The 13,680-nt window shown below is 36.2% G+C and overlaps 6 protein-coding genes across 6 annotated transcripts; all 6 read left to right on the top strand.

Annotated features, from left to right (window-relative positions):
- Window positions 1–240: 240 nt before the first annotated feature.
- RO3G_01744 (uncharacterized protein) lies at window positions 241–3,023 on the top strand (the record flags this gene model as incomplete). Its single annotated transcript, XM_067656335.1, has 2 exons — window positions 241–1,069; window positions 1,150–3,023. The coding sequence occupies 2 exons, from the start codon at window positions 241–243 to the stop codon at window positions 3,021–3,023; spliced, it is 2,703 nt and encodes a 900-aa protein (XP_067512436.1).
- A 693-nt stretch (window positions 3,024–3,716) lies between these two features.
- RO3G_01743 (uncharacterized protein) lies at window positions 3,717–4,052 on the top strand (the record flags this gene model as incomplete). The annotated part of the gene is made up of 1 exon (XM_067656334.1): window positions 3,717–4,052. One exon carries the CDS (start codon window positions 3,717–3,719, stop codon window positions 4,050–4,052), a length of 336 nt encoding a protein of 111 aa, XP_067512435.1.
- A 349-nt stretch (window positions 4,053–4,401) lies between these two features.
- RO3G_01742 (uncharacterized protein) lies at window positions 4,402–4,842 on the top strand (the record flags this gene model as incomplete). Its single annotated transcript, XM_067656333.1, has 1 exon — window positions 4,402–4,842. The coding sequence occupies one exon, from the start codon at window positions 4,402–4,404 to the stop codon at window positions 4,840–4,842; it is 441 nt and encodes a 146-aa protein (XP_067512434.1).
- Window positions 4,843–5,772: 930 nt separating this feature from the next.
- On the top strand, window positions 5,773–7,338 carry RO3G_01741 (uncharacterized protein; the record flags this gene model as incomplete). Its single annotated transcript, XM_067656332.1, has 1 exon — window positions 5,773–7,338. The coding sequence occupies one exon, from the start codon at window positions 5,773–5,775 to the stop codon at window positions 7,336–7,338; it is 1,566 nt and encodes a 521-aa protein (XP_067512433.1).
- Window positions 7,339–8,875: 1,537 nt separating this feature from the next.
- Window positions 8,876–12,008, top strand: RO3G_01740 (uncharacterized protein; the record flags this gene model as incomplete). The annotated part of the gene is made up of 4 exons (XM_067656331.1): window positions 8,876–8,880; window positions 9,075–9,160; window positions 9,214–9,384; window positions 9,451–12,008. 4 exons carry the CDS (start codon window positions 8,876–8,878, stop codon window positions 12,006–12,008), a joined length of 2,820 nt encoding a protein of 939 aa, XP_067512432.1.
- A 945-nt stretch (window positions 12,009–12,953) lies between these two features.
- Window positions 12,954–13,254, top strand: RO3G_01739 (uncharacterized protein; the record flags this gene model as incomplete). Its single annotated transcript, XM_067656330.1, has 3 exons — window positions 12,954–13,038; window positions 13,108–13,181; window positions 13,225–13,254. The coding sequence occupies 3 exons, from the start codon at window positions 12,954–12,956 to the stop codon at window positions 13,252–13,254; spliced, it is 189 nt and encodes a 62-aa protein (XP_067512431.1).
- Between the last annotated feature and the right edge of the window lie 426 nt (window positions 13,255–13,680).

Below are 13,680 nucleotides of genomic sequence, written 5' to 3'. Positions count from 1 at the left end.
AAAGTATAAAAGGATGTTTGATTTTTATTGAATAAACGAGATACAGTCTTCTCTTTTTATTATATTTCTTTTTACACTTACTTTACGCCTTTAAAGTCAATACTAGTTCTCTTTTTTTTTTCCTGGTTACTGTTTTAAATTTCAAGCTATTCAAGGTAAAGCATAATCAGGGGAAAAGCATATATCAAGTGGTCCGGCCTACCAGATAAAGTGTATTAAAAGGGATATTCAAGTTTATAGATGTCTACAAGTGTTAATATTAAAAGTTCAAGCTCTCTCGATAAAGGAATGTTACGTTATTTAAATGAACCAAAGTGCTTTGCAGGTGGTAACGATTATGAAGAAGCTACTACCTGGTTGGATCGTATGGCTCGTCTTCAAGCTGCTACTCGAATGTCTGATGAAGAAATATTGTTTGTTGCTGGTGATCATTTAGTAGAAAAGGCTGCAACTTGGTGGAAAGTTGTAGGAAAAAAATCTACTGATTGGAAGTCATTTGAAGAAGCATTCAAGGATCAATATTTGGCAGATAGAGAAGGTAGTTGGTGGCGCCAGCTGCAAACGTTGAAGCAAGGTCCCAAGGATTCGATTGATGATGTGGCTTTCCGTATGCAGGAACTTTTTGATTTGCTTGGGAATAAGAATCACGATATCCAAGTTAGTATGTTTTTGGATGCTATTGATCCGACTATAGCATTTGAGGTGGATAAGGATGTCACGCCATCTACTTTGAGGGATGCTAGGGCACGAGCCAAGCAAGTCGAACGCAGTATCCAAAGGTACGGTGCACGTCCTGGTCCCTCTACTCCAGTTCTACCCGATCGTGATGTCTTTTCGGTGGGTAGTAGAAATGGCTATGGCCGTGATGATCTGAGTTCTGCTGTGTCTACGATGTTTTCTCTTGCTGACAAGTTGGAGAAGTTGACCATCAATTTGGTTCGAGCTAATGATGGTATGGCACAAGAAAATGCGGCTGCTAGTGTGAAGCCTCGTCGTGGTTTGGTTTGCTTCTTTTGCGATGAGGAGGGACATAAGAAATATGATTGTCCAAAGTACTTGGCTCGTCAAGGTAACAAGGAGGGTGATAGGTCTTCGCCTGCATCTGGATCCAACTTGACTCCCATTTCGGGAAAAGGGTCAGAACATCAGTGGAGGAGGTTACTGGTGTTCGTACAAAAAATGCAAATCCTCTATTAAATGAACAAGTCGAAATCAAATTGGTCGACACGGTGCGTGAGGAGGCCTTCTGTGACACTGGTGAAGTGTATGTAAAAAGAAGAGCAGAGGGTCCTCCTTCAGTTGCGAATGGGCCTGGTAGGGTGGCTAAACGTATTGTCACGGGCGGTGGTAATGCGGTTGGGTCGGGTCCTGGAAATTTGGTGGCTCCACTTCCACCTAGCGGTGTTTATGGCGGTGCTCAAGGAAATTTCTCTGCTGACATTCCAGTGGGTGCACCGGGGCCATCCGGTACTTTGGGAGGTACTGTCGTGCCTAACGGTCAAGGGCCTGCTATGATGGGTAATGCACATGGTGGTGTATTGCAAAACAATGGTATGCCTGGTGGAAATGGGATGTCTGCTCACGGTATCCCTGAGGTAATTGGGGTCAATGCTACTGGTGGTAGAGCGATCAACAACGGTGGTAGTCGTGAAGTTTTACCAAGTGGGGTGATACCTAACAAGCCGGTTAAGAAAAGAGCTCCTCGTAAGAAAGCAAGACGTTTACCTGTGAAGTTGAGGGGTGGACGAACAATATGGGACATTCTTGATCAGTGTAAGGCGGATATCACTGCAACAGAATTGATTGCCTTGGATGTCAAAGCCCAAAAGGATATGGTGGATGGTATCCGTTTCTTGCGGGAAAACAAGCGCAAGCTGAGGAAACCGGTAGAAGCTATGGAGGTAGATCAAGGCACTGATGTTGACAGGGTAGGAGAGGCTGGAAGTGCTACCAGTCCAGCTGTAGTCAACGTGGTCGATCAAGACTGGGAGACTGAGGATTCCCTATCCGATGAAGCTTCCACTGACCTGTCCTCTATGTATTTTGAAGATGATGGTAGCGATGATGATCAAGCTTCAATGGTTTCTGAGACGGATGATGGTGTGTCGGTGTACTGTTATCCGTACAATCTGCAGAGAATGAAGGTCAGTTCTCCTTTGCGTGGTGCGATTATGATAAACGACAAACCAGTTGAGGTGGTTTTTGACACTGGTGCTAGTGTAAGCGTCATTGGGAAGGGCCTGGTAGATTCTCTTGGGTTAGTACCAAATGGTGACACTTTGCCGTTAACTGGGTTTGACAATAAGAAGGGGCCTAGCAGTCCTACCGTGATGGATGTACCTATTCGAATTGCGGGTAAGCTACGACCCGAGCATATGTGTATCCAACCTACTGGTAATGACAATCTCTGCTTGCTGGGTATACCGTGGTTCCAGGCATATGGGATAGAAATTGACGTGGTAAACTCGTGTGTCAAGATCCCTACTACGTCAGGTATGGTCAAGTTGCAAGCATATACTACCCATCTACCTGTTCCAGTTGCGTCCATGTCTGGTGGTGGTGTTGGTGGTGTGGTCTTCCCTGTGGTGGATTCGAATGTGTCGACAGCTGCGACTATGGGTTCTGATCGACAAGTGTACATGGTGGATGCTAGTCAGCATCATTGCGATAATTATGAAAAAGATCTGCTGCCTGTAGGGGAACCTATTAAAGAAGAGATAAAGTTTGATGCTGAGAATATAACTATGGGTGTACCTGATGAACTGGTTGAGGTCATAGAACGATACAAGAACTGTTTTTCTGAAGTTTTGGGTCTTGGTCGTGTCAAGAACTATGTGATGGACATTCCTCTTGTGTCGGGTGCTACACCGATTAGAAGTAAACCGTTCAGAATGACTTGGCAGGAAGAAGAAGCGCTGGATGCATATTTGGAAGAGTTACTCGACTTGGATATTATCAAGCCTTCTAATGGCCTATGGACTAGTCCTTGTTTCTTTATACCGAAAAAGGATGGTACTGTTTAGGATAGGGGGTTTTAGGTAAAAGTAGTATAACAACAAAGATAAAGAAATACTGTTAGAACTTGGTATCTCTTTATTAAGTTAAGATAACTAAGATTGAATATGATTAATTCTACATGTAAAAAGTGAGAGTATTTATAGACATGATACGGATAAAGAATTAGGACAGATTTATGATCAATTCGACAGAATAGATGATTACTATTTCTAATTATTAGTTTAGCCTGTTCCTAGCTTGTATTGTCAATTATGCTATTGGGATGGTTTCAGATAACTCTGGATGTAGGACTATTTAGGAGACGGTACGGATGAATATAAAATCCTCTAGTTCCGTGATTGGATATTATGGCTAATAATAATATCTCAGTTAGGATAAATGTTTGCGTGACTTAATGATGATCCGGTAAGTAATTGTCATTCCTTATTCAACATGCTCATATCATCAATAAACTATATTACAACCACGCCATACATTTGACTGTGTGAAGTTAATATGAATAAAGCCTAATATAAAAATCTAATCAAAGTCTTTTATTGATCTGTGCTGGGAATAATGTTATAAATGATTCCAAAGTTATGTCAACATATTATTTAGGATCATATGAGATTCCTTTTACTAAAATAAAGTGACTATAATCTTATGTATCCTTAACAGGTACTCTGCGGTTGGTGATCGACTACAGGCGATTGAACAAGATGATCAAGCAAGATGCGTATCCGCTGCCTCATATTGATGAATTGTTAGATGCGGTAGGAGGTGCTACTGTATTCTCTACGTTGGATTGTACTTCGGGTTATCATCAGTTGCCTCTTAATCCTGAACATGCGGAGCGTACTGGTTTTGTGACTAAAAAGGGTACCTTTTCCTTTAATGTCTTGCCCTTTGGAATCACGACAGGTTGTAGTCAGTATCAACGTATGATGAATTCGGTGCTATCTAAGTATGTTGGTGATTTTATTTTGATTTTTCTTGATGATATCTTGGTGTATTCGAAGAACATGGAAGATCACAAGGTGCATGTCATGTTTTGACATGTCAATAAGATAACAGTCTTATCATTCTAAGCTAAATCTTTACAAATGAGTTTGAATAAGAATAGATCCTGATAATTACCAACTGCCCTGAACAACCAAGTTTCACTTTCATCTCAACAGTTGATTATTTACATCAGTTTATAAAATTTTTCTTATACATGTCAAATCATATCGGTCGTAACTATCTCTTGTCATTTAATCTCAGGTCTTGCTCAACTAATATAAATAGCCTTGGAATCTTTCTTTAATAAAAGTATTCGACTTTAGAACTATTGTTCGGTCTCGTTAATTCTTCTTTTTCATATTTTAAATACTTAAAAACACTTCAGTGCATTTGTCGTTGTTGATGGAAGCTTGTCAAGAAGTGAATCTACGATTGAAGCGAAAGAAGTGTAGATTTGGTGACTCGCAAGTAGAATACCTTGGTCACTTGATTACTGGAGATGGTGTCTTGCCTAGTGATTACAATATAGACAAGGTAAAGAAGTTTAGTGTGCCTGCCAATGTGGATGAAGTACGTTCTTTTCTTGGTCTTACTGGGTACTATAGAAAGTACGTACCGAACTATGCTTCTGTGGCAGAGCCACTTACCAGGTTGACAAAGAAGAAGGTTGGTTTCTCGTGGGGTGCTGAACAACAAGCAGCATTTGATCATTTCTTAGTTGCGTTGACAAGAGCGCCAATCTTGGTTTATCCTGATAGACAGAAGGTGCAAGTGCTGTCAGTAGATGCTAGTGGAAAAGGCTTGTGTCGTATTTACCCCATTAAATACTTATTATTCGTATGAGATTACTCAAATCTTATATAAAAAATAACAAGTACTGAATACATAATATTATATATTACATATTCTCTAAGACTCATTTACAATATTAACCGTATACAATACTTATATTATTCAAGTTCAATACTAAAATTGACCTTGAACTCACTTCGGTCCCTAAATAATTTTATTTCCTATATAAAGGCGTAGTTTGATTAAATGGGTTCTCTCGCTCGTCTTGAAATCTAATAAAGAGGTTACATAGAGACTCATTCACTAGTTTTCAAGTACTATCTCCTTTTAATTCTCAAATTTTTATCTGCAAATATCTCAGCTTGGGTGCAGTGCTGTCGCAAGTGGATGATGCTGCTACTATGGCGAATGAAAGGGTAATCTCGTATGCTTCTCGTGGTTTGCGTGGTAGTGAATGCAATTATGCTATAACGCATTTGGAGGCGTTGGCAGTGGTATGGGGAGTCACGCATTACAAACATTACCTCAAGGGAAGGCATTTCATATTGATTACAGATCATTCCAGCTTGGTATACATATTCAGGCCAACTCGGTTAACTCCTAAATTGTCAAGATGGGCTGCGTGTTTGTTGGACTATGATTTCGAGATAAGGTATCGTGCTGGTGTGATAAATCCTGCTGATGTATTGTCCAGAATGGTCTTAGATGAGTGTACTGCGGAGGTGCAATCGGGTGATTTTATCAAAAATTAAGTGGTGCTATGAAAATCTGCTTGAAATGAACTGTTATAAAAAAAAAAATTGTTAATATATATGTACACGAAGTTGAATAAATAAAAAAGGATATCGAATTGGGGGGGAATCGAGGATAATCCAAAATCTTTACTTACAAAAAAAAAAAAAAAAACTTTTCGTTTAAATTTCTATTCTTTGATAATTAATTATTTTGGTGTTGTTATTTTAATTGTGGACTGTTCTAATAATGGCGGTTTCCTTTGGATGGTTCTTAGCCTTGTATCGTTATATTCAAGATGGTACTTTACCTCAAGATTGTGATGGTAAAACTCGTAAACGGTTGGAGGTGCATTCGAAAAGATGGTATATTGCAGATGATCGTTTGCTACAGAAGAGCACGGCTAGACCATTGTTACATGAAGGAGAAACTTTAGAAGTAGTCAAGCGTTTGCACGAGGAAGGTCATTTTGGTATTCTTAATACTATGGAGAGAGTGAATAAGTATTATGTTGTATCGAAATGCAGAGAATTGGTTACGGCTGTGGTAAAATCATGTGATACATGTCAATTCCGATCCAGAATCAAGGCGGTTAGAAATAATCCTGCTACGGTTATGAAGACTCCAAGGTATCCCTTCTTTATGGTTGGTATCGATGCTGTAGGACCCCTTCAGAAAACTGAAAAAGGAAATCAATATATCTTAACTGGTATAGACTATTTGACACGATGGCCTGTGGCAATGGCTGTGGCTGATATAACGGAAGAAACTACGGTGGAATTCTTGTACCATGAGATTGTCAAGAATTATGGTGTCCCTCAGTACATCCTATCGGATAGGGGTGCTAATTTTATATCAACGTACGTTCACTACTTCCTCAGACAGATTGGGTGCAAGAATATTATGACAACAAGTTATCGTCCTCAGGTGAATGGTATGTGCGAAAGGTTGAACCAGACGTTAACTCAAACAATGGCTAAATTGGCGCGAGATGGTGAAGAAATATCTCAATGGGATAAGTATTTGGACCCTGCGTTGATGGCTCTACGATCGATGGTGAATACTGCTACGGGTTACAGTCCTAGCTATTTACTTTTTGGGTATGAACTTCGATCTCCTGCAGTGTGGGAAGCACCTAGACAAGATTTTGTACTTGGAGAAGAACTGGATGCTCTAAAGGATAGAGTAGTAATGATTCAAGACAAAATGGAAGAGGTGAGAACATTGGCAAGAGCGAAATCAGACGAGCAGAAAGCAAAAGCGAAGATTCGTTATGATGCAAGAGTAGTCGATCCAAGAAGATATCAAGTTGGAGAACAAGTACTTCTCAAGGACAATACGCCTACAACCAAGTTTTCTGATAAATGGTTGGGACCATATACTGTGTTAAAAGTGAACAAGAATGGAACTTATCATTTAACTGGGCATAACAGTCAAAGACTCAAGCATGCTGTTAATGGAGACAGATTGCGACTTTATGACAAGAGTGCTGCTCACTTGGTGCCTGATGTGTTGACCTCGGCTGCACAACAACAATTTCGTACATGGGTGAATTCAAGACAGAATCCTGCCTTTTTGGTGAAGGTTGTTCCATTTAAGAAAGAAGAGGCTAGGGGGGCCGTACGTGATATGTGCTATGTTGGTCAGGACCGCCTCTTTTTCCCAAATGAAACACCGATGGGTCCGGGAGAAGATGACCGGAATAGACTAGAGTATGGACCGGAAGGTTATTTGACCCTGAGTGGTGGTCGTGCTGAGACTGAAATGAAGGTGGAAGTTAAGGGTCCTAAAGAGGGTCCTTATCCTAATGCTTGATCAGTCGCTAATGAAGATGGTAATGGTGGCCTTATGTATTTTTTGAAGAATAATGGTGGTCCCATTAAATTGTAGATGTATAACGGAGTGGCTAGCAGCCAATGAAAAGTATAAAAGGATGTTTGATTTTTATTGAATAAACGAGATACAGTCTTCTCTTTTTATTATATTTCTTTTTACACTTACTTTACGCCTTTAAAGTCAATACTAGTTCTCTTTTTTTTTTTCCTGGTTACTGTTTTAAATTTCAAGCTATTCAAGGTAAAGCATAATCAGGGGAAAAGCATATATCACTTCTAATAGGTGACTGGTAAATCTAGTTGATAAACTCAACTCGGTTCGGAGACACTGCACCCAAACCTGGTTATCCAAATTGATAAAGGTGATCTTTTTTAATAGTGGTAATTCTATTAAAGGAATGAGAACGTGGATTTCAATGTTAGAAGCTTGATTTTTATATCAGAAGAAAGCTTGAAAAAAATAGATTTTAAATCTATAAAAATAAACAAAAGTATATAATACGTTTGTTGAATAAAAAGACATTGTATTTTTTAAAAAAATAAATATTTTTTTGCTGTGCTACATGATGCCATACAAGATTACAAATTGGGAAGACCATTCTTTTTCAACTTCAGTGCAAGATTTTTTAAATTCAACAAAGACCCAAAAAGCATTTCTATTGGCGTATAAGCTCGGAAATTCAAGTGATTGAGTCGTGGCGTTCTCTTTTTAAGCATTTTTCAGCTCTCATGTCGTATTTTACCAAAAAAAGACTTTATTAAATAAAAAAGGCGATTAATTTTAGTGACAAGTGAGCAAAAAAAAAAAAAAAAAAAAAAAAAAAAGAGAGAAAAGGGATACATATGAAGAAGAGAGATGAAACTCTTATACAAGTGTACAGTGTTGCTATAATAATAAGTATGAAAGCATTTGTTTACAAGTTAAATAAAAAAGAATATGAATAAAGTAGAAAATTTAAAAGATTGAATAAAATAAATAGAAAAAGGGCTCTTTTGGTTCTAAAGAAGTTAAATTTGTTTTAAAGCTGGAAAAAATATGCTTTAAATAATAAGGTTATGAAATAAAAAAAGACAAAGTATTTTTGATAATCATTTTTATTTTTTGAGAGTAAAAAAAAAAAGTGGTAATGGAATGAATGTCTGTTATGCTACATGTCTTGAGATTTCTATGGAAAAAATTAAAAAACAGAGTACTTCAGAGAAAGAAAAAAAAAGTTGTAATGTTGAGATGTTGAAATTGTAAAAAAAAAAAAAAAATTACATTCCCAGCATTGACATTACAAAAGGAATTTCTATTCATTGTACTGTTTTAACTTGAATGAAAAACGCAGCGTTTTAAATTTGGGTTAAAAAAAAAAGTACTTTGAAATTTTTTTTTCATTAAAAAGTAAAAGTGAACCAAATATGGCGAAGGTGAAAAGCATCACACAGAAATCTAAAAAAAGATTCAAAGCCCACAATATAAACGGCAAACTTACTTTATCTGCAACCAAATCTACTATCCAGCGATTGTTGGTATGATGTAAGTATTTTGGCTACACCAATCATAATGCTTTGCTTTATTTTTAGATTTTCAACTGAATATCAATTCTCCTTGGCTATTGTTTTTGAAATCATATATAAACGCGTAAAATAATGGATCAAGCTTATAAAATAATCTTTTATTATATTTACAATGAATTCTTCAACCCAATACAAATTTAAATGCTACTGTAGCCAATGTTCTGAAGGGAAAATTGGCAAGTACCAATTGGTTGCTCGATGGACCCTTGCTCGCCATAAAAAAAAGGAAGCTGCTAAAGGTAGTTCACTTACATTTAGATAATATTTTTACTGACGCGTTAAATATGCATAGATGAATCAGAAAAGGTCCAAGAAATTGATGCCAATAATGAGATGATTGAAGCAAATAAAAGCGATTCTGATGATGATGGTGCAGAAGACGTTTCAAATTGGGAAGTGATGGAAAATGATGAAGTGAATGTATCTGATAGTATGGATATTGTTGAATTTGATATGCCTCAAGGTAATTATTTCCTAAAAGTAGATTACTATTATAAAGAATAGATTACTTACATTATTAATTTTTTAGTTGAAATCAAGGGATTCCAAAATGATGTTGTTGCTTTTATTGCTGTCTTCTTGACCTATTTCCAGTTATTTTTCATATCAGAATATGCTGCTGAAATAGTAATGAAATTTGCCAATGATCTTGCTCTTCTCTTAAACCATCAACCAATTTTTCCCGCAAAATTGGATACCATGCGTAACGCTGTTGGAATTGATTATACTTACAAGGGCATGTTTCGCCTTGTTGTCTGTCCCGAATGTCATACCTTGTACCAGCCTGAAGAAGTACACTGTGATTCGAAGTGCACCTTTTCTGAATTTCGTATCACCTGTAATGCTTCACTCTTCAAGCCTGTTACAATTGGTGCAAGCAAAATGTACGCCAACAAGGTCTCTGCATTCAATTCCATCAAGTATGCCTTGACTGTGATGTTCTCACGACCAGGCTTTGAATCAGCAATTGAAGCATGGCGCTATCGTACTCGTCATAACAACACTATGTATGATATCTATGATGGTCAACTTTGGAATGAATTCAAAGATAGAGATGGTAATGTATTTACCAGTCAAGCTAGATCCCTCCTATTCACTTTGAATGTCGATTGGTTTCAATCTTCAAAAAGAACCGTGTATTCTGTTGGTGCTGTCTACTTGACGATAAATAATCTTCCAAGATCCATCCGATATAAAAAAGAAAATATCATCTTGGTTTGTGTTATTCCTGGTCCCAAAGAACCCAAGGACACACAAATCAACAACTATTTACAAGTTTTGGTAAATGATCTGAAGGAACTTTACTACGATGACTTCTTTACCTGTACGGCTGAATCTCCTAACGTGCCTGTCCCAGTTCGTGCTGCTCTGTTCTTGATTGCTTGCGATATTCCTGCTAGCCGAAAGGTTAGTGGGTTTACTTCATTCAATGCCACTGTACCTTGTAACAAGTGCTCAACAGCATTTCCTGCTCGTTATAATACTCATCTTCAACGTGATTTTTCTTTTGGTCTTGAAGATATTGATGCTTGGTCACTTCGTACCAGTATTGAAAACCGTTATCATGCAAAAAATTGGAAAGAAGCAACCACCAAGAGACAAAGAGCCGACTTGGAACAGAAGTTTGGTACTCGGTTCTCTGCCTTACATGATTTGGAATACCTTGATCTTGTTCGTTGTACTGCCATTGATCCAATGCATGGCCTTTTCCTTGGAACAGCAAAGAAAATGATTAAAATATGGCGTACAACTATTTGTGACCTTACCCATGAATTATACCTGACTGATGCTGACTTGAAAGAAATGCAAAAAGAAGCAAATGATATTATATTGCCAGCACAATACACGCCAATCAATCAGAAAATTGCCAGCGATTTCTCTGACTTAAAGGCTGATGAATGGAAAACCTGGTGCCTTGCTCTTTCTCCTCTTTTGCTCAAGTCTCGTCTTCCAGTCCGTCATAAGGAAAATTGGGCAAAGTTTGTACAGGCCTGTCATATTGTATGTCGTCCATGCATTACCCAGAATGAAGCCATGATAGCCCACAAGCTATTCCATGAGTTTGTCCTTGATGTTGCTGAATTGTATGGTCCAGAGATGGTCACTCCAAATATGCATCTTCATCTACATTTAAAGGACTCCATCCAAGACTTTGGTCCAATCTATGCATTTTGGTTATATGGCTTCGAGAGACTTAATGGTGACATTAAGAAGATGACAGTAAACCACAAGACAGCGTTCGAAGTTACGTACATGAAGAAGTTCCTTTCTGTTGTACATTATGGTGACTACATCCGTAATTTACCACAAGGAATTAAACAGAACCCAGTGATGATGTCTTCCTTTGGTTACTTGTCACCGACACCTTCTGATTCCCTTGTTGCTTCATCTGTTTCAACCAGCTTTGATTTCAGCTTATTTGTCAGTGCTCCTCTACGTTTGAATGATACCTTCACTGGTGCTGAAATTCTACCTCCTGATACGCAAGCTTCTTCTAGACACAAAGTTAGTGTTAATAGGTTGACTCGAGCCCATTATGGTTACCTTCTTGCCTTTTACAGGCTTGCATATACTGATCGAACATTCGCAAGTGCGCTTATTCCAGAAGATCTTGATGACTTATCTACGATGGTGCTCCCCGATATTTCTCTTTTCTCTGAAATTGAAATTCTTGGGCAAACATATCGATCAAAAGCATCACGTACTACTCGTGGTTGTTATATTGAAGTGGCTTGCAATTCTGCTGTTCCTGGAAAAGAACCTGAAATGCGGATTGGTCAGGTGCAGTATTATTTTAGCCATCAGCTTCAAATGAAGAAAACTATGATGCCAAATGGTCGGGTCTTTGCCCCAAATGCTTTTGATGAACACCTCTTTGCTTTTGTACGTTGGTATAATGCTCCTCTTCATCCTTTTCAAGGATTTGAATGTCTTGGTGCCGCGTATTACCATAACTCTTTTCGACTAGCTGATTCAGACTGTATTCTTCCAGTATCGCGTATCTTTACTTGTGTTGCTATGAAGCAAGGCTATCCTGATAATCATGTTGTCTTTTTACCTCTCCCAAGAAAAACCATTGGTTTGTAAAATATAAAAAAATAAAGTAAAAGTAAAAGTAAAAAAAAAAAAATTAAAATTTAAAAATCCAAACACCGCGTTTCTTTATATTTTTTTAATTTATTTTACAAGTTTTTTTTTGTTTTTAAAATAGCAAGTTGCCTTCATCCAACTCCATTTCGGAACCAAAAGCCCAAGCGATAGGTGGACAGTTATGTATATTTGATGTAGTCAAATTTATATATATATGAAAAAACATAAAAATTTTCATAAATTTTTAATTTTTTGATATTTTTATTATACATTTACTGATTTAAGCTATTGTGATAAGCTCTTATAATATCTTTATCCTGAAAATCATCGAACCAAACCCAGCTATTTTGTGTTTCATCTAAAATTAAGAATGTAAAAATTGAATTTTTTAATAGTAATAAAAGTTTTATGGAAGAAGATATTCTATATAGGGACTTAAATAATATAAATATTAAGTATTGGGGATTTTTACATGAGGATTGGTGTATAAAAATAGATAAATGTAAACATAGAAGTGAAATAAAAGATGTTAAGTTTATAATGGAAATTAAAGATGAATTATATAAGAAATTGGGTTATATTTCTGTTTTTTACTTTTTAAACAAAATATTTATAAAATATGATTACACTTGCCCATATAATAACATTGAAAATGGCCTATTGATTCTTTATCATATGGTTTCAGGTAAATCTATGCGTGAAATGGACATATATATTTCATATACATCATTCCATCAAATATATAAAGAATTTTGGGAAAATAACAGAAACGAATTAAATAAAATAATTAGTCATTTATTAGAAAATATGTTTTCATGTGTATCTTATAGGATAAGCTGTTCTATGAGAAATAATCCTACAAACTTTAAACATATTACTCTGTTTTTAGATGGTCATGATTCTAGAATAGATTATTTGAATAAAGCCATTACAAAAGAAAAAATGTATTCTTACAAATTTAAAAAATCAGGTGTTAGAACACAGATTATATGTGATATGAATGAAATTGTTTTATTTGTTTCTAACAGTATGCCATGTAAAGATTATAATGACTGGAAGATGTTTTTAAATATGGGACTAGAAAAAAAATTAATAGAATATGATTGTATTGCATTTGATGGTGGATATAATTATTATGTTGAAGAATTTTTAGAAAAATGTGAAAATATGGTAATAATATGATAAATGAAGATAACTTTATATTTCCAATTAGAAAAAAGAAAGATATAAGGTTTACAGATGAAGAAATTTTATTTAATGAAATATTTGGAAGTTTCAGAAGTAAAATAGAAAATGTATTTGGAAAAATTCAAAATAAATTTAAAAGGTTTGACAATACAAAATCTACATTAAAAATAGGGGATATAAAAACATATAATATTCAATTTAAATTAGCATGCTTATTATATAACATTAAAATATTTACTGAAAAAGAAAATATACAAACACAATCTCATCATTCTTTATGGTCTCAGAATGGTTTTGAATACCCTAGTCCAAAAGAAAATAAAGAAAATGAAATTATATATACATTCGAATCATTCAGGATTACTAATATGACTAATAAGCAAGCAAAGTTTATGAATGATATTAATAATAGAAATAATATGCACAGTACAGAAGAAATATCAGATATGGGAGATGATGCAATATATGAAGTTGAAAGAAT

This window comes from Rhizopus delemar, genomic scaffold (assembly GCF_000149305.1).
Source record: "Rhizopus delemar RA 99-880 supercont3.1 genomic scaffold, whole genome shotgun sequence".
NCBI classification, from domain to species: Eukaryota; Fungi; Mucoromycota; class Mucoromycetes; order Mucorales; family Rhizopodaceae; genus Rhizopus; species Rhizopus delemar.
Note: the sequence above shows the minus strand (reverse complement) of the source record. Positions and strands in the feature narration are given on the sequence as shown.